Raw genomic sequence first — 27,433 nt, forward strand, 5'->3', positions numbered from 1 at the left:
ATAAAGATGACATAACTCATAGAGCAAGAATGAGCAGAAATCTTGTTAAGACAGACTCAAAACGTACATAAATCTAAAATTTAATGTAATGTGACCAAAGTATAAGAGTGCATGTGTGAGCTACTGTCCTCTAACAGAATAGAACCAAAAGTCTTACATTTAATAACAATGTATAAAAGCTCTAATCACATGCAGACTACCATGTATAAATGAAGTAGTGTGAGATTTCCATATGTGGAGACACCCTGTTCAGAAAGAAGCTAATCAGAAGTAAACCCATAAACACACATATTGCAAAGGTACACAAAAATGTTTATCATTTACCATTGTAGTACATAGAGAATAAACTGCAAAAATTAGTATCTTCATGAGGGTTTAACAGTGAGCAACCTAAGTGCATTTCACTTATGGAGCATAAATAGCAGGGGTCAAAAGAATTAAATAATGTATGAGTGAAAAAACATACAATATACCATAACAAGGAGTTAGAAAACTGAATATTGTGGAAAAGGTTTATTATTCTGTACAGGTTGGTTTTTAATAAGCTACTCGCTATTTGTTACAGTCAATTATCAAAGATCTCATTGCAATAGCATTTCCCCAGCAGTCAGAATCTGGAAGCAATTTGCCTTTTTCAAATTATCATTTAGTGTTTTTCTCCCCCACCTTCAAAACACAGAAATAGGTTTTTGAATAGCAACTAGCCATTTATGGAAGCCGTAAGATACAGACAGTCATTACACAACAAACTACACCTGAGCACCTGGACTAACACTGCCAACACTTGTGAAGAAAGCTGTTGGTTTTTAAAGTGGAAGTACTACAGGAGTTAGAATGTACTGCTCACGGCCTTCTGAGACCCACGTGAGGGCCAGTCTTACTGGTACCCTGCCAGATGCCATGTAACTATCACACCAAGGATCAGGAACCAATGTGTGCACACAGGGTTAAAGCTCCAGGTGACCGAGCGAAGACTGGAGGAAATTAAAATACCAAACTGCTTTAACTTATCAATACTATTTTGGAAGCATCATCAGAACATAGGGATTTAATTGTGAATTGCCCTGGGCTCTATACTGGACTGAGAATTTGACTTAGTACTAAGCATCTTCAACACGCGAGAAGAGCTGTGCATAGTGCTTTGTCACTCCTCACGGGAACCTGGGTAGGCTGATGATACCTCTACACCTCCCCACCGTCCCGGCTCTACATACCAAGTAATTCAGTAATTAAGCAAAAGGGAGAAAAAAAGCAGACTTGCAGCAACACAGACTAGACGGATGTTTTTAAAAATGACATGATAAATGTAAATCATAAAACCAAATGTACTCATGAAGGTACACCTATTTTACGTTACATTAAAAAAAAACAAACTATAGACTGCAAACTGTGCATGCTTACCATAACATTTCACCTGGGAAAGCCGGTGAGGGGAGTTCTTGCAAATACTCACTGCCATGATAAAAACAATTATGTGCAAACTGCAAGGTCCCTAATAGCAGTTAAGAGTTTATATACAGAAAGATGTCACTATCTGATCAAATATGCAAGAGACGGACTTCCCAGAGTTTATAGCACAGAGCAATAACCACCGCAGGCTCCTCCTCCGTGGCTCTCTTCCCTGTGTGCCAGCTTGACTCCTTTGTTCTGGTTTTCACTTTCCCACAGTCCAGGTGTCTGAATGATCTTTTCAACAAGCTCCTCAAAAGCACACTGAACACCATCACAAGTTTTTGCACTTGCCTCTGAAAGTCAAGGAAAAGGACCACAGTGTATTTTTTGTTGGACACAGTTTCATGTGTTTCTAGAGAATTATTATGGCATAAATAGAAGCCTACAAGATGCTGACAATCTAACCAGCAATTTCTTTTTCTTTTTTCTTTTTTTCCCAAGACAGGGTTTCCCTGTGTAGCCTTGGCTGTCCTGGACTCACTTTGTAGACCAGGCTGGCCTCGAACTCAGAGAACTGCCTGCCTCGCCCTCCCCGAGTGCTGGGATTATAGGTGTGTGCCACCGTGTCATGTAGCAATTTCTTGCTAGGGGTTTAGAATTAACAAATTTCCTCCCCTCCCCGCACAGAGCGACCTAAACTCTTCCCACCAGTGTATCAGCTTCACCCTAAGGGCTGTGATGTGATTGCACCTTAAAAGGCTCTACTGTGTCTTCAGTTTTTTTCCTTACGTTCTCAGTTCTTCAAATGAGCCCCCAAACAGATGGCATTCCTATTATAAAATAAGCAAGCCCATATTCCAACATAAGTGATTCTTCTGAACGTGCAGCTGAGGAGTGACACAGCTAGAGGAAACGCGGACAGGCGAGCACACTGGCCTGTTCCCTGTGTGCTCACACGCCTCCCAAGCCAAGCACTCGGCTGTCTGCCTTACTCTCTACAGAGACTGCTCGTATTCCTTCTTTCCCGCTATCTCAGCCGATGCTCTGGCCTCTCAGTCTGTACTGCTGAGGATGGAGTCTGGGGCTCTGTGCCTGACAGGCATGTGTGTACTCTAGCCCTGAGCTAAACCTTCAGTCCCTGATCTGGAGTAAAGACGATGTTTGGGAGCAGGGCCACAGAAGCAATTTGGCAAGGATTCTCTGCTCATGCACTGTTGAGTGGACCCGCTGCCTACTTGTCCCGTTCCCGTGGGACGGTGAGCTGCCCCCCTGCGGGCCGAAACACCTTCTGCAGCCCCCAGAGCCCACTCCTGCACATTTTTACTCAAGGTTCATGCACTCTCTTTTCTAACACTGTCATCAATCCAAATGTCTGCTGAAACTTTCCATCTTCTTAATAAGATGGATTTGTCCTTGAGTCCACATACCTTTCATGGAGCCACCCAGTGGCAATCACTTCAGAGGGTTACTTGAACGCGCTGCTCCCACTGTCTCCCTTCACAAGCTCTCCTCAACTGGAGCAGTCAAATCCCATCCCAGGGGCACATGTCTGATGGCATTCCTACATCTACTGTATGTACATTCCTATGATATACTTTGGCTCTTAAACTAGGCACAAGACTAAGCTACCCATACTAACTAATAGCAAAATTAAACACTTACAACAACACGCTATACTAAAACCTTGTTCTTCATGTTTGCAGACCAAGACTGGCCACAGTGACACTGAGAAGGTGTGCTGTGTGGAGGGCAGGCAATGTAAGCTGGCTTCTGCTCCCCAGCTCCGCTAGCACAATCGTCACAACCGTGAGCACTGGTTCTAGCCAAGCTGAACACACTAACCTCCCTGATGTCCTGTCATTTGGTAGTACTAACCATGTCCCTCTTGCTCCTGTGACGCCCAGCACAGTCGACATTCCCAGGAATTCTCCTGTGTCAGTGTCATGTCACTCATGGCTTCCTGCTGGCCTCCTTGGAGTATCCTAGAGGTCATTCTTAAAACAACTGAGCCAGTCACAGCTTCTTAAATGCCGTTGAAACAACCAGCATCCCTACTGGACAGCTGAACCGTGTCTCACTCTGCTTCCCACTAACCCACGCCACCTCTGTTTCACCTCAGCCCTCTGCTCCAAGTAATGGGGCACAGCCTACCTCCTACTTGGCCAAGCTAAAAACCTGGAGCTGTCTTGAACTGTTCTCTCTCACTGGCCTCCTCACACAAGTTTCCCACATAGCCTGTCTGACAGTCAAGTTTTTCCCAGAGCCATCAACTCTCTGTGGCCCACTCCCTGGTAGGGAGAACAGCAGCTTTGTTCCAGTCACAGCAAGAGACGAACCAGCTTCCCACTCTCACCTCACAGACCACGCTTCCCACGCATCAACTACGAGCTTCCTTCCTGCTCTTAAACACTATGCTGACCCCACAGTGTTGACACGTGTGCACTGACCTTTCTGCTCAGCAGCACACTGTGCCAACAGCGTTCCCTGTATGGTACCGTGCCGGTCAGTCTGCGCTCCTTTCTTGCCTTCATGACACTGCTTACCTGCTAGACCTGCTTCCTACACTGCAAGCTCCAGACAGGCAGAGCACGTGTCTGTCTGGTCAATGTTCTGTCTAGTCAGTGTTCTATCCTCCATGTTCAGGAAAAGCAGGAAAGGTAACACATGGAATATGGGACCTGCAGCCACTCAACATTAAAGGAAGCTTCCAACTCTGCTCAGAACAGCAGCACACAGCCACTGACACCGTGCTGCCCCTCTCTCCATGGGCAACGTCTCAAGCCCACCTTCAGCTTCCCAGTGTCTGAAGAGCAGGACAACACGTCAGAAATGCCTAAACTAGCCACCACATCTGAACCAGCCTGGGTAACTTTTCTCAACAATACTGTGTGTGTGTGTGTACATGGCGTGCAGGCGTGAGCCTGTGGAGACTGGAGGCTGATGTCAGGGTCTTTTTATATCACCCTCCACCTAAGATCCCTCACAGAGCCTGGAGTCCACTGGTTTGGCAAGATGGCTGGTCAGCAATCCCAGAGACTCCTGCAGTCTCCAGAGCTTCCCCAGAGCTGGGATTACAAGCGCTCACCAGGCCTGGCACTCACCTGGGGCCTGGGGATGGATTCAGAGCCTCGTGCTCATGGGACAAGAACTTCATCGGCTGAGCTACCTCCCAAGACTGGCATTAGTTGCTCAAAACTGTCAGAGTCTGGCTGATTTTAGGAGTCTTACCAGGGGACATTTGTGAACATGAGTTAGTTCCTGACCACACTGGACAGCACAGAGTCACTTTAAGAGCGTTCTGGACCTTTGCAGCTGGGTCTGCCGGCCCTTTAAACAGTCACACTGCATGGCAGGCACAGGAGGCCTGCTCCACTACAGCAGCCGTAGGAGGGCGGCCTGTGCTGGAGGCCTTTGATGCCAGGTGCCAACAAGACTCTGTGTGTGTGTGTGTGTGTGTGTGTGTGTGTGTGTGTGTGTGTGTGTGTGTGTGTTGAGAGAGAGAGACAATGTGTTTTCATACATGCAAACTTGAGCACTGGTGCCTGCAGAAACCAAAGGATCTCCCTGGACCTGTGAATCATCTACAGAGGTGCTGGGTTATCAAACCTGGGTCTTGAGCAAGAGTGATAAGTACTCTTAGGTATTCAGCCACCTCTCCAGCCTGAGTTTGGGCCTTTAGGGAACTTTTAGTCCCATGACAGCAGAAAAAAGTTCACAAGTGATTCAGGTATGGCTTGGCCACTCTTGTAGAGAGGGGGTTGAGAAACTTCTTCAAAGGGCCAGAGACTTAAATATTTTTGGCTTATGAGTCATATGGCTTAATAGGAACTACCAAACATTCACGTAGTACAAAAGCAGCCAAAGGTAGTGAGTAAATTCATGAGCATGCCTGTATTTCATACAGGGGGGAGTGATCCATGTTTTGGTTTGCCAACCTTGTGCCTCAAATATTAATATGCATAGAAACTATACAAAGATACCACTAAAATTCAGGTTCTAATTCAAAACCTGGAGCGGGGCCTGGGATGAAGCATTCTTGTCAGTACCAACTCCTAGGCGGAGTTGATGCCCTGTGTATAGTGGGGACAATAGAAAAGGGACCTCGTTCTACACTCAGATTTTATAACGATGAGATGGCAATAAACTGCTGTATTTTGTGGTTCCTCAAGGAAATAGTTCAACAAAACCACTATTCAAAAATTCTTCCGTAAGATTAGAAAGATTCGCTTACACACTTACCTATAAACAACATAGAATGCTTGCGTGCAAATTTCAGGCCTTCATTTCTATCAACTTCACGATTTTCCTAAAAGACAAAAGCAGTGACTTTCAAAAGCTGTCATTTTCATGAGTGGTGGGGCATGACTGCATTCCCAACCGAGAAAATTTAAATTTGGGAACCAGCTTGGGCAAGTTGGCAAGACAAAAATTAAAAGGTTGGGATGTAGCTCCACATGTATTTAACATGCAGGAAGTGCTGGGTTCAAATCTCATTTCTCCTCCTCTCCCATCCCACAAAAGAGCTATGCAAATGTCAAGTATCTGGTTTTTTACCTTATCAATTTTATTTCCAACTAGCATGTTTACTATGTCATTTCTTGTACAGTATGTTTCCAATTCGTTTAACCAATTATCCAGTTTAACAAAGGTGTCTCTTCTTGTGACATCATAAACTGAAATAAAAGCAGAGCCACTACTTTAAAAGTCACACAAAATAAGAGCAATGACTTATTTCTGATGTTCACTGAAAGCTACCATTACTGTATAAGCAAGTCTGGTTTTTGTTAATCCTTTACTGCTTAAAACAAATTTAATCAACACACACAGCGACAGAAAGGAAATGATACCTTGTGTGGCAAATGACAATCAGTTACAACAAAACTGCACTCAACACGGAGAGGTCTCTCCAAGCACAAAATATCGTAATCTGAATCTTAATAAGATACCAAATATTACATGACTTCAAACATTTATTACTCTTATGTTTTAATAGCAACAATCAGAATTTGCAACTTTTAAATGTATGTGTAGTTGTTGTGCTGGCTAGTTTTATGTCAATGAAACACAAGCTACAATGACCTGAAAGGAGGGAACCTCAATTAAGAAAATGCCTCCATAAGATCAGGCTGCAGGCAAGCCTGGAAGGCATTTTTTTTTTTTTTAAGATTTATTTATTTACATTGCACACAATGTTGTGCCTGCAGGCCAGAAGAAGGCGCCAGATCTCATTTTAAAAAGTTGTGAGCTACCAGGTGGTTGCTGGGAATTGGACTCAGGACCTTTGGAAGAGTACCCAGTGCTCTTAAACTCTGAGCCGTTTCTCCAGCCCATAAGGCATTTTCTTAAATAGTGATTGATGGGGGAGGGCTCAGCCTATTATGGGTGGTGTCATCCCTGGGCTGGTGGCCCTCCAGGTTCCTGCCCTGACTCCTTTCAATGATGGACTATGATGTGGAGAGTAAGCCAAATAAACCATTTCCTCCCCGACTTGCTTTTGGTCATGGTGTTTCCTCCCAGCAACAGAGGTCCTAACTACAACAGAACTAGAGTGAGAGCGATCCTGTCTGGCCCCCTCTGTTGTTTCTTCTGCCTTGTGTCATGATGCATCAGAAAGAGCTTGGTATTCAAACCGTTGCTATTCTTAAAAACTAGCACAGTCAAATGGAGGAAGACTAGGAACTTTGAAAATCAAAATTTTTTTTATTACGAATCCTTAATGGTGGTGAGTGCAACTTTTTGATAAAAATAGGTTCTACTTAGTAATACACTCTGTTTATTACACTCTGTTTATTGAAGCAAGTGTTAATTTACTGACAAGTGAAAACAAGTTTGGGTCATGCTTTAGGACAGATGTGGATCAATTTTCAATTTATATCCTCATCAACATGGGATTTAAAACAAAAGATAATAGTCTTCTCCTTTGTAAATTTCCACACAAAGAGTTGAAAAAAGTTAAGCTTAATGTTGGATATATCAAGAAAAGTCTCTACAACTTAAAAGTACATATATATATATGAACTCACACACATAAAAAAGTAGCCCTAGATTAGAAACCCCAATGGACATTATTCTAAGCATGCAGACAGTAAGGTCCTTACCTAGTATAACTCCCTGCGCACCTCTGTAATAGCTGGGAGTTAGGGTTCTGAACCTCTCTTGACCGGCCGTATCCTGAGAAAGACAACCAATTAGTACTAAGTAAAGCAAAGTATAAACAGCATGTCTGCAAATGCTATTGAACCTATTTAAACAAGTCAAATAACTACTAAAAACACTCAAAACTTAAGTACAATGTGTGTTTAATAGTAAGTGTTACATTATATTACTGATTCATCTGTAAAAACATACAAGTGAAGGTTTTCTGCCATTACAGTCTTAACATTTTTATCACACATGAAACACATTTCTTTGAAAGTCATAGGATTCTTAACTTCAACTGTGCAATGATCCGGGAACATCTATGTTATATCCCTGAAGATTCTGATAAAACCAATCTAGTTAAGGACAGGAATGAAGTCTTCCTAGGTTGTTCTGGTGAAGAAGCAAAGGATCACTTATTTGGGAGGGAAATGGAGGTGTGGGGGTGCACTTGAGGAGTGGAGGGAGGAAAGACAGTGGTAAGGATATACAAGAGAAGAATAAAACAAATGAACAGCAGCCTTCCTTGATCCCTCTGCCGAAGAAGTGAGGCTGAGGGACGCTGGTTTAAGAAGAAACACAGGAACATCTAATTTCCTAGGAGAGATTTTAAAGTTATCCTTTAAAAAATGCTGTTTTCTCTTTGTAAAATATATAAAACAAAACATTACAGCAGGGCAAGGAAGAAAAAGGGAAAAAGGAAGAAAGAAGAGAAGGAGGAAGGGAGAAGAGGGGAGTCACTAATTTCATCTCCTTCCAGGCCATTGTCCTTCCTGGTCTTCTTCCCAGCACCCTTTGCTTCTGTGTCAAGGTGTCAGGATCTTTCAGGGCTGCAGCGTCAGCCTATTAGAACCTGCATTATTATGAAAGGTCTTCTTAGTGAAGTTTTACAAACAGCTGGGCACATTCATCTCCGTATCACTGCACTCCCCAGTTTAAGGAGGACTGAGTATCCACTGATGACTGCCTGGCCACCGACGGGAGGAGAGCTGGAGAGCAAAGGCCCACACCAGTCCTCATCTCAGCGGCCAGGATCGCTGTGCAGAAGCTATGCAGCAAGCACAAGCTCCTTTGACAGAACAGTGTCCGTGACCTCTGAGAAGCCTGTGAGACTGGCGAGGAATTTTCAAAAAGCAACGAGATACGAGCAATATGGAATTTCTCTGTTTGGCCTAAGAAAGAGTGCTGTGAAACAGAGAGTATTTGAGGAAATGCATAGTCTCACAGGGGACTTAAGAGAAAAATCACTCCCAGCATAAAGAGCTTTGAACATAAGCCATTCTCTTTTAGACATAAATTCCCTGCTCCCAGATTCACAGCAGCAAGAACACTACCCCTAGCTCTGCCACATTTGTTCAGATGAAAACGTAACACAGTTAAACTTTCTGAACAGAAACTTGTAGGGGAAACCCAATTTCTCTCTTCCAAGTCCTCAGACTTCAGAGTTTCTTGCAAAACCCCTGGTCTCCCTTAACTCACTCGATCTGCATAAGGCTTATGTTTTAAAACTTCATCAAGCAAAATTATCATCATCTAAGGCGGACTTCGACTGATGATGATAGAGGCAACTTTAACAATCAGGACACAGCTACGATAGCGGTCAAGACTCAAATCTGTAAAAGAAGTCAACTGGAAACCATGATACAAGTTAAGTGTCTAATTCTGCCTCTATAACAGAATGCAACTGGTTTCAATCCACCCATACAGAATGCAAACAAATATATATATATATATATTTCTTTTTTTTTTTTTTTTTTTGCTGTGTTCGACTTAAGATCTTTAATCACACATACAACCTACTTCAATGAAAGCCATGAAACACATATTCTCGTGTGGTCACAGACTTAAATCTGCATCTATTTAAGACAATCCATTTCAGTAAAATGTAACAGGCTAGAGAGTTGGCTCAGCAGTTAAGAACACTTGCCACTCTTGCAGAAGATCAGGGCTCTGTTCCCAACACCCATATCATCAATCACAACAGTCTATGACTCCAGTTGCAGGGGAATCCAATGCCCTTTTATGGCCTCCAGGAACATCAAATATGCACACAGTACACAGAAATACACGAAGGCAACCACCCATACACACAAAATAAAAAATATACTGTAAAAAAGTTATCGTGAGAAACATATTTTAGCAATTTCCTTACATACAAAGAAAACAATTAATTAGCAGCATTCAGTATCTACAGTACTGGAGTCTCAGAACTCCATCATAGAAGCATTTACATGCTCCAGGTTATGGTTTCTTTCTTTCTTGTTGTTTTTGTCTTTGTTTTGAAAGAGAAGGGAGAATGAAAGAAAACGCTACTGAGAGCAAAACTATTTCACAATTGAAAATGTTTCACAAGAGCAGCGGTGGAACAGAAAACTTTAATAGATTAATTTCTAGACTTAGTACAGGGCAATCTAGCATAAACTCTGAGAACTTCAAAACCTGCCTTCGGGCTAAGATGGTTCAGCAGGTAAAAGCTGCCTGCTTAAGCACAGGATCCCACGAGAGTAGGAGAAAACAGACGCTGTTCCTGACCTACAAGCATGCTGTGTGTGGTACTGTGTGTCCTCACTCATTCAGTCTCATACACACACATACATCATGTAATTTTGACAATTTGTATGTAAAAATTTAACCATGACCAGATGTTAAAACCTTGGCATTTTAAAATTCATTTTTACAAATGTTTTCGTATAATTATTGAGAGTAAAATCCAAAATTTTGCATCAACGCATTAGACCAGAATTTATAATATCTGTGTACTAAATACTCAGACATAAAACTTTTGCTTATGTTTGTCTTCAAAACCAGAAATAAGTATTGCGTACAGTGACATACTTGTTCAGACTAAAGAGGCCGATCCTTTTGTATGCTATAGTTTTATTTTCTAATGAGAAGGAAATTAGAGATTACTAAAGACAGATACAGATTAAACCCAAGGGCTGAGAAAGCCCTAGAAAGGCTAAATAAGAGACTTCAGAGTGTCCAAGTGAGGCAAGTGTGCAGAAAGGGAAAGACGCTCCAGAGGCCACATGATCACAGTGAATGTGCACTTTGCAGGCAATGGGGGCAGGGCTACCAACAAGAGGCACTCACTCACTGTCCTCCCACACACACTGCAGCACAAGTAGAGGAAACTATGAGCTCAGATATTCCTACACCGTCTGGAAGCCCCTCCCCCAGCTATGCTACTCACACGCTATAAGAAAACCAATGACCTGGGCAAATAAATATTAAAAAGCTTTGATACGGCAAGAGTACCCACAAGCATCCTTCCCATTCCACCTTATCCTCACCAGCGCTCATGGTGAGGCCAGCTGGAGAGACCCTACAGGGTCAGAGAGTGAGGGCCGCACACATGCATCACAACAGGAGCATGTTTTCCTTAAGCAGCATTTTAGAGCTAAATGACAGAGCAACGAATATAACAAGCAAAGCGCAAACATTTTTATTATGTAAAAGATCTTATTTTTTTCAACTGGAAGAGTGCTTTATTATACTGAGAATCCAGTTCAGAGTAAACAGAATAGACAATAAACTGTGTAAGCTTCAAAAATAAACAAGTCATAAAAATCCCTTCATTGCTAGGAAGCTTGAGAATTCATCTGTCTGAGGTGACTGCTAACATTATAAAGATACAGAAGCAGCAGCATGGCGGTATCCACCAGTGTTTCCATGTCGGAAAATGGTTACAATAACAATGTTAAAGCATGGAAACAACAAATGTTAATACAAAACGGACTATGAATAGAATTCATAAATTCATTTCCAAGTATGATCAATATCAGCAAAACCTCAAATAGAAATAAAGTTTTAGAAAGACATAAATAAAAAAGATGACAATGCTTAACACCAATTGAGGGGGCGGAAGGGTGAATATGGAAATAGGAACAGTGGGAGTGACCGGTGCCGGGGCTGCGCTCTCAGCCACCACGCCTGCTGCCTCCCGTCCCTAACGTAACTAGACGTGCACACAGACATGCGGAAAACAGGGTGCTTGTGGAGGCACTTTGTGAGCAACTGGCATCAAGTCAAATGCCTTGGGCTGAGGACCGGTAAATTAGAATAGAGCACAGAATGCGCACTAGACGGGCAGCCAGACTGCTGTCCCTGCACATCTACTAACACAGAAATGTGTTCACCTGCAAATGGTAGGGAAAAAACAAACACTTGAAAACACAAGAGGCTCCTTCCTTCCATGTGCAAAATGGCACATGAGCATATGTATAATCAAGCCTTGGCATTTTAAAATATGCTTCTTAGTAAGAACACAGGAATTAAAGATAACCTTTTTCTCCACTGATTTCCTACTGTATTAATCATCACTTCAGAATGGATCAGTACTATATTCTGGTCACAGGAAAACCAGTGTTAAAAATAAGGATAAGCCCATGGCAATGCTGCGTCTTCAACAATATCATTAGCCTTTTAGTGAAGCACAAAGTAGAAAGCAAATGCGGAACAAAATAAAAACACCCTCCAGGAGAGAACAATCTCCCTGCAGCTAAGGGTCAGAGCCTACCCCAGTGTTCGCCTCACAAAGCAGAAGTAAAAGGGCAGAGGGGAGCTAGCGAACAAACTATGAACACATGCAAAGGCACGGCTTAATACAGAAGCCAGGATGTGTCAACTATTCAAAATACTTTATGATGTCAAAGCAACACTTTCCAGAATGTTTTCTGTTCGACATTACTGTTCTTATTGACATTAAATACACTTGGGGGAGGGGCAGTAGGCTAACATTTCAGAAAACCTCAGGAAGATGAAACACCTGCTGCTCAGTCTGTTCCCGTCAACTGAGACAGCAGTTCTCTCTTACACACAACTGGCCCATTGACAACAACCTTCCTGGTACCCTACAGGAAATGTTAACACTCTGTTCTATTTTGAAATATTCTAAAGGTATTATACATTTCAAAAACTTTTTAAAAGCCTTGCCCAATTACAGTTATAAGATGCAGTTATCATCGTTGTATATCCTGTCAGGAGTATCAGATCTCCCAAGAAAGGTCATTTAATACAAATTGTCCACTCACCTCTACAACACTAAACAAAATCAAAGTTCTAGCTGGAGAGAATGAACCTCACAACTGTCCATAACTACAGTTCTGGGGATCTAACACCTTCTTCTAGCCTCCTGGCACCAGGCACATACATGGTACACAGACATACATGTAGGCAAAACACCCATACACATAAAATTAAAATTAAATTTAAAACAAACAAATACATGCTAGTGGGCTGAAAGATGGCTCAGCTGATAACAGCACTAAGCAGCTCGTGGTGGCTTAAATGACCCCTACAGGCTCATAAGGAGTGGCACTAGGAGGTGTGGCCTTGGTGGAGGAAGTGTGTCACTGGGGGTGGGCTTTGAGGATTCAGGTCAAGCCATGCCCAGTGTCACGCTCTCTTCCTGCTGCCTGCCAATCCAGATGTACAACTCTCAGCTCCTTCTCCAGCACCGTGCTTCCTGCCATGATGACAATGGACTAAACCTCTGAAACTGTAAGCCAGTCCTAATTACACGTTTCCTTTCTGTGTGATCATGGTGTCTCTTCACAGCAATGACCCCCTAACAAAGCCTCAGCTTCTCCAGAGGACCTGAGTTGGGCTCCCAACAACCACAGCTAGCAACCACAACTCCTGTAACTCCTGTGTAACATGGCATACTGACACACACATAAATGAAATAAAAAGAAATTTTAAAAAGTACATTTTAAAAATTCTTACCCATATTGCAAGTTTAGCCTTATTTCCATCCACTGAAATAGTTTTCACTTTAAAGTCAACACCTTGAAGAAATAAGAATTTTGGTAAGTCATCAGTAAAATATGATTTTTAAATTCCATTATAAAGAAAACCAGAAAAAAGGCAAAATACTTTATCAAATGCTAAATTCTGAAAGTTCTAGACATGAAAGCTAAAGGTATCAATAAGGACAGCTCACAATCAATAAAGATTGATGGTGTAAATGGGAAGAAGAGCTTCAGGATTCAAGACACCTACCTGTGCTTCTGAAAAGGAGGAAAATCATGCTTGGAACTGGAAACCTGGCCAGCTTCCCAATCCTAAAGAGGTCCTTCCTACAACTGATCTGCTCCTTAAATAATTTTAGTTACCTCTTAAGGGAGTGAGAATGGTAGTTTGGCAGTAAAAACCCATTTAGGGAAAGCACCTATGGCCAAGGCAATGGAAACCCTGGTCTGGGTGGAGACCTAATATTATAATACTTTAGCTGGCTGTGTCCTGACCAAGGGACCAAGGACCACTCCTGGAAAGGCAGAGTCGCCTTAAGCCACTGAAAAGATAAGCAGAGGAATTATTCCTTTAATAAGATAATGTGCTTCTCTCTCCCAGAATTCCTGCCTCCATTATAGCAGTCAGGGTTATGGAAGTTCTGTAACTTGGCCCAGTTTTCTGAATTACCAGTAAGGTATAACCTCTCCTTTTCTTCTATCTCTTTTTATTTCTTCTTTTAATTTTTTTATTTATTACAATTTTTATTTACTTTGTATCCCCCCTGTAGCTCCCTCCCTCCCTCCTCTCCTCCCAATCTCACTCTCCCTCCCTCATCTACTCCCATGCCCCTCCCCAAGTCCACTGATAGGGGAGGTCCTCCTCCCCTTCCATCTGACCCTAGCCTATCAGGTCTCATCAGGACTGGCTGCACTGTCTTTCTCTGTGGCCTGGTAAGGCTGCTCCCTCATCAGGGGGAGGTGATCAGAGAGCCAGCCACTGAGTTCATGTCAGAGACATTCCTTGTCCCATTACTAAGGAACCCTCTTGGGCACTCAGCTGCCATGGGCTACATCTGAGCAGGGGTTCTAGGCCATCTCCATGAATGGTCCTTGATTGAAGTATCAGTCTCAGAAAATACTCCTATGCCCAGATTTTTTGGTTCTGTTGATCTCCATGTGGAGCTCCTGTCCCCTCCAGGTCTTTCTATCTCCCCCTTCTTTCATAAGATTCCCTGCACTCTGCCCAAAGTTTGGCCATGAGTCTCAGCATCTACTTTAATGCCCTGCTGGGTAAGTCTTTCAGAGGCCCTCTGTGGGTGGACTCCTGTCTTGTTCCTTGCTTTCCTAAACAAACTTGGCCTACCCTATCACTGGGGCTGCCTTACTCTTTTCCTGAAGTATCCTCCCTCCCACGTGGCTGCCTGCCACCAGTGACTGACATGGCAAGCTCTTCTGACTACTTTCCTCAAAGAGGCTGCTGAGCTTCACTGCTTGCCCTGGGAGTTTTCTTTTAAACTCTAATAAAGCTGATAAAGCCGCCCTTGATCTTAAAAAAAGACCAACAAGCCTTAATAAAACCAGACTAGCAGCAAGGACAACAAACAGTACGAAGGGTGTGAGTGACACAGGCTGGGCAACCCTCATCTGAAAGACAGAAGTGTCTGCAGCTGTGGGACTCCTGGGCATGGGACTATGCAGGGCAACGCCACTAACAACTCAGTGCTGTTGAGCTATAGACTTCTGAGCCCTTTGGATTTCTCACTTCTGCATCAGTGATGATCAACTGCTGCTGCTAATTTTACAGAAGGAAAAGACAATTGAATAAAAAATGGACAGCAAACAGGATAATGTAGATAAATAAACAAATTCCTAGAAACACAATTTGCTAAAATCGACTCAAAGAAAAAGAAAATCCGAACAAATGAAAAAACTAATAGTTACTCAATCCATCATTTATCAAGTTTACTTACAGAGTGCAAAGGGCTGAATATAAATAATACATTAGTAAAATGAAGGGGGGGGAACCCATGACCATTTTAATTGGCAGAAAAGGCACTGAACAAAAGTCAAGACACTTTCATGATAAAAGACTGAACAAACGAGGAAGAGAAGAAAATTTCCTCAAAATGATAAAGATGTTTGTGTTTGTAGATTCCTGTTGCTATGATAAAATACCTGCAATAACAACTAAAAGGGGAAAAACCCGCTTCATCTGGCTCACAGTTCTGGGGGTCAGTGCTTCATCTGGCTCACAGTTCTGGGGGTCAGTGGTTACTTAGCTTCACAGGTGTCAGCCACTGTAGAGGCAGAACATCCTGCCAGGGAGCATGGAGTGGAACAAGCTCCTCAGCTCACTCACGACAATCAGAGAGCAAAGGGCTGAGGCAGGCGAGCAGCGGAAGGCGAGCTACACTCTACTGGTGACCTCTTCCCTGCTTTGGCAAGTTCCTGTCGCCCCTCTAACATACCAAAGCGTGACTCTATCAGTACACAGATCCACTGAATGGGTCAGAATCCTTTTCATCTACATACCCCCCAAAGCTCATCAGCTGAAACCATGTCTTACCCACATGACTTTCAGGGGCATTCTTAGATCCAAACAAAACAGCAAATTCACAGCTACTAACTTACTCAATGGGAAAATACTGAGCATTTTTCTCCAAAGATAAAACCATGAGGACACCCACTTTTATCGCTTTCATTATACAAAGTGTAAAACATTATTGCAAGAGCCCCTTAGAAAGAATATAGAAAAAGGTATCAAATTGGAGATTTGGATATATAATATATGCAAATATATTTGTTAAATATAATTGTGGAAAGCCCTGATATCTGCAAAAATACACACAACTGTTTAAAGTAATTCCACAAAAGAATATCATCAAAGGATATTCCCAAAATGTAAAAGACAATCCTCACAGTAGGAGAAAGCATTTGCAAATCATGTTATCTGGTAAGAAATAAAAAGCCAGCACATGTCTTAGAACCTCTACAAGAAAACAACAAAAATATTTAACTCAAAACTCAGTACAATAGAAACAGACTTTTCTATAAAGAACATAAATGGCTAATAAGCATATTAAAGACATTCTCAGCTTCCTCTGGCCATTAGGAGAACAATTATTCAAAACCACAATGAGCTAGAACTTCATACCTATTTCCATGACTATTTCATGTATTTGTAAAAACGGAAAGTAGTAAGTATAGACAAAGACGTAAAGAAACAAGAACTGTACACAGCTGCTGCTATGAAAGGAGATCAGCATGTCCGCCAATATTAAAAGAACAGCTGCTTATGCATAAAGGCAGCAGTGGTGTCATCAACAGCTGCCACAATGTAGAAGCAACTCAAGTCTTCAGCAGTGGACCACCTGATCAACAAAACATGGCGCACACAGTCACTGACACAATGCTGGAACGTAAGAACAGAATCGGGTACTGGCATGTGCCAAACATGGACTAGCCTTGCAAGCATTCGCTAAGTGAAATAAACCAGATATAGTAAGACAAATGCTACACAATTCCACTTGCACAAAGCAGCCAGATAGGCAAACTTCACAAAGACAGAAAGTAGACTAAAGGTCACCAAGAGTTGCAGGGAAGATGTAGTGAAGAGTTATGTAAACACTCCGGAAATTAACAGTGTTATAACAGTGAATGGTAAGTGAATATATGTGTAAATGGTAAAATGGTTTGTGTCCTACATGCTCCATCACAACATAAATGCGAACCCTGAGCCCTGTCACCACAAAACAGCCAAGTAAGATGGCTGACCCAGAGAGCTCTGAGAGATCTTGTGCTGTGAATGAGAACGCCCCAGAGCATCACTTATTTAAACACTTGCAACATAGCTGGTGTATTATCTGGAAGCTTCCAGAACCTTTAGGAGGTGCACCACTGCTGGGAAGGGACTCCAGCTGGCGCAACCGTCTAGTGGGTGACGGAACCTTTCGGAGGTAGAGCCCTGCTGCAGGAAGGACAGCACTGGCGGTAGCTCACCACTGCCTATTCTGTCTTCCTGGGTGCCGATGAAATGTGAGCTGGTAATCTGTCTCTGTGTCTCCTCTCTCTGTCTCCTTCTCTCTCTCTCCCCCACCCTTTCCTGTTCCTACTGCCATGTCTTCCCACCACTATGAACTGTATCCCTATAGAGTCATAAGCCAAAATACAGCTTTTTTCCCTAAGAGACTTTTGTCAGGGTATTTTATCACAGCAAAAAAAAAAGATAGATAGATAGATAGATAGATAGATAGATAGATAGATGGGGGGAGGGGGAAGGGAGAGATCTATACAACAAAAATCGCAAAACATTCTGAGATGTAACCTTTTGATGATCTTAAGATATATATATATATATATATATACACACACACATATATGTATACATATATGCATATATGAAAAGAAACTCGTGGCCTTCTGCTAGGCAAAAACAATACTGAAATAATTACATATAAATGTAAAAGTTGATAAACTGAATTTCATTGCAGTAATAAACTTGCACACTTAGAAATGTACTATTAGAAAAATGATGAGTAAAAAAGTGAACTGAAAATACCTACAAAAAAATAAAACCCACAACACAGACAAAAAAAATTCCATGCCAAATATAGAAAGAGCTCTCAAGTCCCAATAAGAAAACAATACAGGGTGGAGAGATGGCTCCATGGTTCAGAGCACTTGTTCTCTGAAGAGAGCTGGGTTCTTTCTTGGCATCCTCATGTCAACCAACAACTGTTGGAAACTCCGGGTCCAGAGGACTGAAGGTCCTTCTGACCTCCACCAGCACTATGCACAAATGGTGAACAGACAAAACACCTATACTCATAAAATAAAAATAAATTTAAAAGGAAAGAAAGAAAACAACTCAACAAGTTAAAAAATTAACAAACAAAAACTCAACTACTTTGCACATACAAATCCATGGCACAGACAAGAGCTTACTGTGCACAGCATCAGCAGTTACCAGCCCACCACCACACCTACCCAAACGGCCACAGTCTGAGAGGGAGCTAGGCTTGTCACTTCTCAGCAGCCACTGTGCCTGAAGAGCTGAGGGCATCTTTAGGCGGGAGACACTCCCTGCAGACACAGCTTGTTAGCGTGACGCCTCAGCTTCCGTGTTCACAAACAAAAGGTTTGGCTTTTGGAGCTTGCGGAGCATTGTCTTGGGAAGTCTTTTGTTCTGGCTCTGAATTCCTTGGGTGGCATCCTCTCTGTCCTCCCATCTGTAGCAGCTTGATTCTACTCAGGTACTGAGTCACCTGCCGTGTGGCTTCAAGTGTTTAGCTGTCTGAATTAGTGGGACACTGGGGCTGAGCTTTAGTATTTCCCTCTGTCATTTTTGCTAAGTACCATGGAATAAAAGGAAATGCCAACATAACTTACAGCACCCCTGTGAAACTCTCCATGTAACAATTATCTTCCCAGTTTCTTGATAGACATTTTAATCTGTAGCTGTTCTATGGAAACACAGGATGTCTGTTCATAACTAGTCTACTATGAGGCAAAATACTGACTTTGTATAAAACACTACTTTTTACGATTCCTTTAACAACTAGTTGTTTTTATCTGTGAAACCCACATGAGTGATGGTTATAACTGAAATCAAAAAGTAATCTAATGCCCACATGTAAAGATTTTCAAAATCTCAGAGCCTATTAGGGGAACAAATTATAGATATTTTCATCAGCGTGCAAGTGTTTTAGTGTTTGTTTTAGTAAAAGACAAAGAGTTTTTTTAATAATATAGACAGTTCACGATGACTACCTTCTCTGTGTCCTTATGACACTTCAGTTTAAAATGACACTTTCATATGATGCACAAGTTACTTCTTCAGGAAAAATTCCACTTCAGTCAAGTTTGCCCTTGTCAGCTGCTACTCAACTATGCCTCAGTGTTATTGAGCAGAAAAACCCATGCTTGGAACAAGTAAGTTTTACCACAAAGTTTGAAATAAGCAAGTACATCAAAACCAGAACAAAATGGAGTTAGACTTGCTAGTATTTGAAATGGTCCTCTTTCTTACGGCACACACAGGAATAAATCTGTAACACTTGTGACGCAAAGATGCTAAGTAATGCTTGAGAGAGTCAATTAAAATTTTAGAAGCATTTTGAGTCTGTATTGATAGAAACAAAGAAAGGTGAGTGCTTCCTTACAGAAATTTAAGTATTAAATATAGGTAGCAGCAGAGCATTTGAAACGCTGCTTGACAACCACAGCTGGGGTGACAGAACCACAGACAGAATGTTCTCCTATCCATTGCAGGTAAAAACAAGAGCACAAAATCCTGAGAAGAAACACATAAACACAATCTCAAAAGTATCTTTCTGCAGGAGAGCTACAAAGGGAAAAATAAAAACACCACAGGTGAGAAGCCAGCACCTTGTGTGACTAAAGCCACCACCAGCACCAGAACACACACCACATACCTCTTGCTATAACACTCTAAGAAGCCTGTCTGTGGAATTTCTTCCAACAAACAAACAACAACAACGCACATAACTAGACTCTACCTTAAACACGAGATAAGTAAAATGAGGCACAGTCTACACAGCACTGGCCTGGACAGTTCAAAACTGCAACATGGACAGACAACCAAAGACCAGCGGGAGAAGTGTTAAGATTAAGAGACTGATGCGGCCACGGCAGCTCAAGCTTACATCCCAACAACTGGGAGGCTGGGGCAAGAGGATGCCAGCAGTGTGAAGTCCGCCTGGGCTAGAGGCTGAGTCCCACAGCAATCTGAATCCCACAGCAAGGCAGAGCCTGCCTAAAGGGGGCGAAGAGTAAAGAACTAGAGATAACCAAATTTGCTCGACTCGAGTCAGAATTTAGGCCTAACTTTCCTTTTACTGAATAGGGTATTCCTAGGCAGCTGATGAAATCTGTCAACAAACCACAATTTTAGCTCCTTTATCGAGGAAACATACATTAAAACGCTTAGATAGTAAAGACGAGCCTGCAACGTATTCTTAAGCAATTCATTTAAAATACTCAGATGGCAATGCAGCATAAGAATGAAGAAGCAGGGTAGGGGGACGGGTTAACTCAGTAAAGATCCTGCTCCACAAACATCAGGACCTGATCCATCCCCAAAAAACGGGTAAGAAAAGCCAGGCATGGCAGCACACACCTGCCATCCTAGCATTTGGAAGGTTGTGCTGACTAGTTTTACGTCAACTTGACATGTTAGAGTTGTTCGGGAAGTGGGAACCTTCACTGAGAAGATACCTGAGCCAGGCTGGCCTGTGGGGTGTTTTCTTGATTAATGGTTGGTGTGAGAGAGCTCACTGAGAACAGCGCTATCCCTGGGTAGGTGACACTGGGGTGTAGAAGAAAGCAGGCTGAGCATGCAGGAGAAACACGCCAGCAAGCAGCACCCCTCCTTGGCCTCCGAGTCAGCTCCTGCCTCCAAATTCTTGCTCTATTTGAGTTCCTGCTCCAACTTTGCCAGATCATGACTATGATAAAGAAGTATAAGCAAACAAACCCTCTCCTCCCCAGGTTGTATTTGGTCATGGCATTTCATCACAGCAACAGAAACCCTAACTAAAGCGGAGATGCTCGCTGGTCAACTAGCCTAGGCTCTTTGACAAGTTCATGGGGACGGAGAGACTATGTCTTAAAAATCAAGTGCCTGAGGAATGAGGGTTAAAGTCTGACTTTCACTAGTACACACATATACGAATCTGCTCATACACAAAAAATAATAAAGCAAAAGTGATAAATATTAACATTTAGAGAATGTGAGTAGACTATATAGACTTCCCTGTTTTCCCTCTAAACCTGAAATTATTCCACAATAAAACCACAGCCAGTTAAAAGGAACTTCCTGCTTTCACTAATAATGACATTAAGACTCTTTAATAGTCTAGATGCCAAGTCACCTTCAGACACTCTAACTTTTATTGCTAAAATGGTTTGGGGGCTCTGGGGAAAGGATTCATCTAGTAACACGCTTGCTGCCTAAGTATGAAGACATCTTGAGCACCATGGAAAAGCTGGGCACGGTGGCTTGCGTCTGCTACCTGAGCTTTGGGAAGATAGAGAGGATCCGAGGACTTGATGGCCAGTCAGTCCAGCAAGATCAGAGTTCCAGGTTCAGAGAGAAGCCCTAACCCAAAGAGTAAGGCGGAGGGTGCTGGAGGAGAGGACCCAGGGTCAACTTCTTGCCCACCCAGCATCTATCTACACACACATGTGAAAGGCACACAATTTGAGTCATTGCTCCTAAGGTTAATAACTGTCTTTAAGTACATAAGCTAAATGTGCACACTAAATACTGTAGCAAATGTTCAAAGTATGATGTTAAGAGACTCTGCTGCTGGGTCCCTGGTAACAGAGGTCAAGTCTGTATCACTCGTCACTATAATGATAGTGGCTGGTAACAAAGGCCAAGTGTGTATCACTCGTCACTATAATGATAGTGGCTGGCACTCAGTAAATATTCCAATCTCTACTACCTGCTGCAAAATAAAAATAAATAAATGAAACCACCCGCAGTACAGCAATGAGATGTGTGTGCAAACCCTCACATTAGTCGTGCTAGCGAAGTGACAAGACACAAGGCTGTATGGGCACCAATGCTGAGTGTTACAGACAACATCTCCACAGACAGAACAAGGTACTGAGAAGAGGGGCAGGTGAAGACACAGAGCCCAAAGGAATAAAAATGTGGCATTTCCACCAGCTCACCTATTGTTGCTGCAAGTTCTGGATCAAAGGTGTCATCTGTGAACCTCAGGAGCAGGCTAAAAGAGAGTTAAAGACAGTTAGGACCGTAACTTCTTCTTTCTAATCATACCTTATATATGTCCAAGGCTCTCCTACACAGCGCCTGAAGAGTCAGCTGTCTGCCTGTTGCTGAAATCTGTGTTGGCACACTCTTCTGAGAAAATAACACTGCAGCTTCCAATGCTGAATCGTCTCATGGGAAAAAAAAAATCACTATTTCACTCTGCGTTAAATAAAAAGAGAGGTATAAAAGCACAGCACACTGTAACAAAGAATAAGACAGCAAGGTGTGGACCAAACAACAGGGAGAAAGATGAGGGTGGCCAGGCTGGGGAAGGCCCAGAAACCAGTCACCACTGGATTACCAAGGGAGAGTATGAAAGGACTGCTCTACAGTTTGAAAGTTCACCTCAGCCAACTGGAGGCAAATTACCAAGGAGATAACTGCCACACACTGAGGAAGAACTAGCCTGGGAAGCGGTGGTAAACAAAGTAGCAAAGAACGGAGAAAAGGGAACTCAGCTGACTAGAAAGTCCACAGGTCTGCAGCTCCAGCCCTGCTCTCCTCACTGTCCCGCAGTGAGGACTTACTCCAGGCTTTTGAAGCATACACTCCCTAAGTGAGGCTTTCACTAACCCCCCATTCACACAGCTGATGGCCTCCTGCAGCACAGTCCACCAGCTTGCCTGTGAGGGAGCCCAGGAACAGCCCCTAGGGAGGTGAGCACAGAACACAGCAGCTTCCTGCTAGGTGCCAAATGCACTAACTCTTCTTCCTGGTTCTGCTGTTTTACCTCCTACAAAACAGGAACAATACAGTCAGAATTCTGCAATTTCTACTTCACATCTGGACATAACTTTTTATTCACTTCCAGCGTAAGGTAAGTGACACTGGCTATATGTACCACACTTAAGGCTAGGCCGCAGTGGACGGCCAACACTAAATGAACTCAATGGCATTTGGGGAGATTTGGTCCCAGATTGCTTCTTTTGGATATTTTTCATTTTACTGGTCTTTTGCTTATATTTTAGGGTTTCTGATTTTGTGCTTGTAGTGTGTGTGTATGTGTGTGTGTGTGTACATATATTTCTTATGTTTTTTTTTTTTTAATCTGTGTTTATTGGCCTGTTACTAAAGAGAGAAAGAAAGCACTGAGTTGGATTGGACAGATGGGGAGGTAGGGAGGATCTGGGAGAAGACAGGGGAGGAAAAAGCATGAGCAGAATATGTTAAAAAATATTTTAAAAAAAATATTGCTGGGCATGGTTGGCATACCTTTAATCCCAGCACTTGAAGGTAGAGGCAGGTGGATCTCTGAGTTTGAAGCCAGCCTGGTCTACAGAGCTTGCTCCAGGGCAGTCTAGGCTACACAGAGAAACCCTGTCTTAAAAAAAATATATATATATATAAATAGGTAACAAACTTAATAGCTACTTATACAAAATACCTTATCCCAATGCACCCAACTACCTAGAATTTAAGAACAGAAAAGAAATACCTCAATACTTAGATCATCACAGAAAACTGCCACAAAAATGCAGGCTAGCTAGGTGTGATGGTGCACATCTTTATTTCCAGCTCTCGGGAGACACAGGTAGGCAGGTGTCTACAGGCTAGCCTGATCTACACAGTGAATCTAGGATAGCCAGGGCTACACAGAGAAACTTCTCTCTCTCTCACATACACACACACACACACACACACACACACACACGAGAGAGAGAGAGCGCTAACGTGATCTTGTGTAATAGTAGCCATAGCAATACCATAAAAACTGCAGGCAATTAGAACGGTACTGAGGATTTTAAATGAACAATATGTTAGACACTGGTCCAGAAATGTTTCTTCTGTACTTACTGGTCCTTACAAAAGATCTTGTCACTAAAGGTATTTTGTCAGCAAAGACAGAAAATTGGTGTGAAGCAATCAACACTTTAATGAAAACTGTGAATATAGCCAAAGAAAGGTATAGCAGCAGCCCCAAATGTATTCTAAACTCTATGTAGGCATCTGTATAAGCACAATCTATTTCTCTATTAGATTATGAAAGAAATCTACAACCTCCCTCCCAAATGACTAAGAATTCACTGTTCTTACACAGTATATTTACATAAAACATTCCTATTTTCAAAGTTAAAAGAGAAAAATATTCTTCATGTAGAACAACAGATGGAAAAGTATACCACACAGACAATATTAAATTTACTATAAACTGAGAAAAAGTCAGATTTTTTTTGGGGGGGGATGCCTGAAATGTCAGACTTGGAAGGCTGAAGCAAAAACAAAAACAAAACAAAGAATTGTTCCAAGTTTGAGCCCAGCCTGAGTTACACAGTGAGTTCTAGGTCAGCCTGAGCTAAGATTGTCTAAAACATTCAAAAGTAAAAGGGGGACAAGAGGACTGAAGAGATGGCTCAGTGGTTAAGAGCATTTGCTGTTCTTACAGAGCACCCACACCATTCCCAACACCCACATCCGGGACGTCACTACCCTGGTAACTCCAGCTCCAGGGGAACAGATACCCTCTTCTGGCCTCTGAGGGGACCTGCACTCACAGACACATAAATAAAAATAAAATAAGTATTTAAAAATCAATAAAGAAATACTGTAATTATAGCTCATCTATATTTCTCACTTTGTAAAAATAAAATCCACTTAAAAATGGAAGGAAAAGAAATGTGGAATGGATAGCATTTTACATAATAGATTTCTGTGTTTTATTCCAGTACTTGATATATTTTGCTACACTCTGACTTCACCAAGTGAAGCCATAGAATCATAGCCTTGAACTTTACATTTAACCCTATTTGAGGGGTTTCTATTCCAGCCAGGCTCTCCGATGGAGAATTAGACCACACTGTTCAGTTATCAAACACAGGTTACAAACAGAGCACGCTTCCTTCACAATCCTCACCTCATGCCTACTGGAACTTTCTGATACCCTAAGATAAACTTAAAAAAAAAATCCACTTGTTCAGATGAAGGTTATCCTGTGCTTACAACTCAATGACCCACTGCCCTCTGCAGTGATCTAACTCCGTAAAGAAACACAAACCTCTACCAGTTAGAACAACCCTTCAAGATAAAGTCTGTGACAAATGTTTCTGTATTATCTGCCTTAAAAGGCAGAGGTTTCTGTTAGAGTCTTTTATTCTTGTCATATCCACAAAGGTCAGTGGTCAAGGCTGTTTTCCACAGTATATCACAGACCAATATTCTAGCTCCCTAAGTTCAGTACTGGTTTGTTGTTGTTTGGTTTTTAGAGGCAGGGTTCCTCTGTGTAGCCCTGGCTGTCCTAGAACTGGATCCACAGACCAAGCTGGCCTTGAACTCAGAGATCTCCCTGCCTCTGCCTCCCAAATGCTGGGATTAAAGGCATGTGCCACACATTTAGCCCAATATTGTTTTAAGTGGGCTAAAATGTTAATTTTTTTTTCAGTGAGCAATTCATAATTCATCATTAGATACTAAAAGAAAAAAATTTAAAGTGCATTTGACTCAAATAAATTGTCTAGGGGAGTAAGTAGGAGAGAGATCCACTCAACACACTTTAAAGGGGTAATCAGAACCAGGCCTGGTATAAAGCCTGTAATCCTAACACTTGAGAGGCTGAGACAGGAGGACTGTGAATGCCAGGCCAAAGCATACATATATGGCAAGTCCCAGGCCAGCCAGACTATGCAACGAGAACCTGTCTCGAGAAACTAAATAAAATTACACCAATAATACAGGGGGAACGCCAGTTATGTAGTCAACTGTACCTGATTTGCCTTCTAGAAAATTCCAACATACCTCAGTTTCACCCTTTCAATACACTGTCTCAACCAACCGCATACTAGGTTGAGCTGACAACCTGTTCTTCTTGATTTCAAAAACAAGGTCTAGGCAGGCATGGTGACACATGCCTGTACTCTCGATGCTCTGGAGGCTGACGAGGAGGACTCTTAGCGTGAGGTCAGCTAAGCGGCATGAAAACTTCCAGGCCAGCCTCAGTCACGCTCTACTTCAAAAGGGAGAAGGCAGCAAAACAAATCTGATAAAGGAAAATCATAAAGGTGTTCCAAGCACACTAAAAAGTTTTAACATTCACATGTGTATAAAGAGTCATCACAAAGATTTTATTTGTTACTTTCACACACGCCATTCTGTTTTCATAGAAAGTTCCTTTAGTTTGTTCCTTGGTATGCAAAAGCATGTCACTTACAGGACACAAAAAGTAAACATTAAAGGCAAACTAACTATGAAAATAGATTGTCACGCTTTTAAAAATTCAGAAATAATTGGGCTTATTCAGTAAGTTTGCAAACCCTTTAAGTACCTAAAAATCTACATCTTTATAAAGTGCTTTGTATGTTATTTGAAAGCTCTCACAAGGAAAAGTCAAATATGAAACTGTTAAAAAGCTTCCTGGGACTTACTACTGTTTAAAGATCAAGAGAAACTCAAATGACATTTATTCATAATCGGAGGGCAAGGCTGACTTCACCTGAAGAACTCTGCCCAGACCTGGATGAGATCACAGCCCTCTGGCAACGCCTACCTAGGTCCACCTCTGACCCAATGCACAACTCCACCGTCAATGCTATCCTCCCCCAAAGACTGAGTCAAGGCCAAAAAGACAATGTAGTGTTTCTCCTTTCTGTGTGTATGATTCCCAAAGCAAGAGCAATCTCAATTAAAGGTGGTCCATCACTCACGTACCCTGTACTTTAAAAAGACATTTTCAAGCAGATCTTTCGCTGCCAACCACTCAAACAAATAAAAGATGCAACAACAGGCAGCGCGGAAAAAGACCAGGAATGTGATCTAAGAAGCCACAAAAGTTTCTGTGTAGAACATCAACTGAAGGACGGTTCTGTGGAAATCGCAATGTGATAAAGTTGCTGGCCTGCAGAGGTGACAGGCCGGCCGGATTCTAGGGTTGACAGACAAGCTAGACTTTAGGGGTGACAGGCCCAGCGGACTCCAGGAGTGACAGGCCGGCTGGACTGTAGAAGTGACAGGTCGGCCGGACTCTAGGGGTGACCGGCCGGCTGGGCTCGGGTCGCCTCGGCGGGGCAGGCCCGAGCCCGGCCGCCGAGCTGGGAGGAACCCAGCCTGCGAGGCCTCAGTCGGGCGCGCCCGGCCGGGGCGGAGCCAGCAGGGCCGCGGCGACCGTTCCGGGACAGCAGCCCGCAGCCCCCAGGCCGAAGGCCCGCCGCGCACAGCCTCACCTGGACTTGCCCACCCCGCTCTCTCCGATGATGAGGATCTTCAGAGTAGTCAGCACGTCCTCGTCCATCCTGCGCCCGCTCTACTCCGACCCAGCCCCGGGCCCCGTCTGCGATCCCCGGTGTCGGCGAAGGCGGCCTGCGCATGCGCACCTCCGTGACCACGGCCTCCTCTCCCACTGTGCAGCGGAGGCAACAGAGCAAGCGCCCGGCTCCGC

General features: G+C 42.8%; 1 protein-coding gene across 1 annotated transcript; it reads right to left on the reverse strand.

The window, feature by feature from the left end:
* Positions 1 to 291: 291 nt before the first annotated feature.
* On the reverse strand, positions 292 to 27,433 carry Rab18 (RAB18, member RAS oncogene family). The gene is made up of 7 exons (XM_021654860.2): positions 27,219 to 27,433; positions 21,966 to 22,021; positions 13,258 to 13,319; positions 7,491 to 7,563; positions 5,947 to 6,065; positions 5,632 to 5,698; positions 292 to 1,745 (listed from the first exon to the last, which is right to left on the reverse strand). Exons 1-7 carry the CDS (start codon positions 27,284 to 27,286, stop codon positions 1,570 to 1,572), a joined length of 621 nt encoding a protein of 206 aa, XP_021510535.1. The 5' UTR covers positions 27,287 to 27,433; the 3' UTR covers positions 292 to 1,569.

The sequence above is a fragment of the Meriones unguiculatus genome, chromosome 3 (assembly GCF_030254825.1).
Source record: "Meriones unguiculatus strain TT.TT164.6M chromosome 3, Bangor_MerUng_6.1, whole genome shotgun sequence".
Lineage (NCBI taxonomy): Eukaryota > Metazoa > Chordata > Mammalia > Rodentia > Muridae > Meriones > Meriones unguiculatus.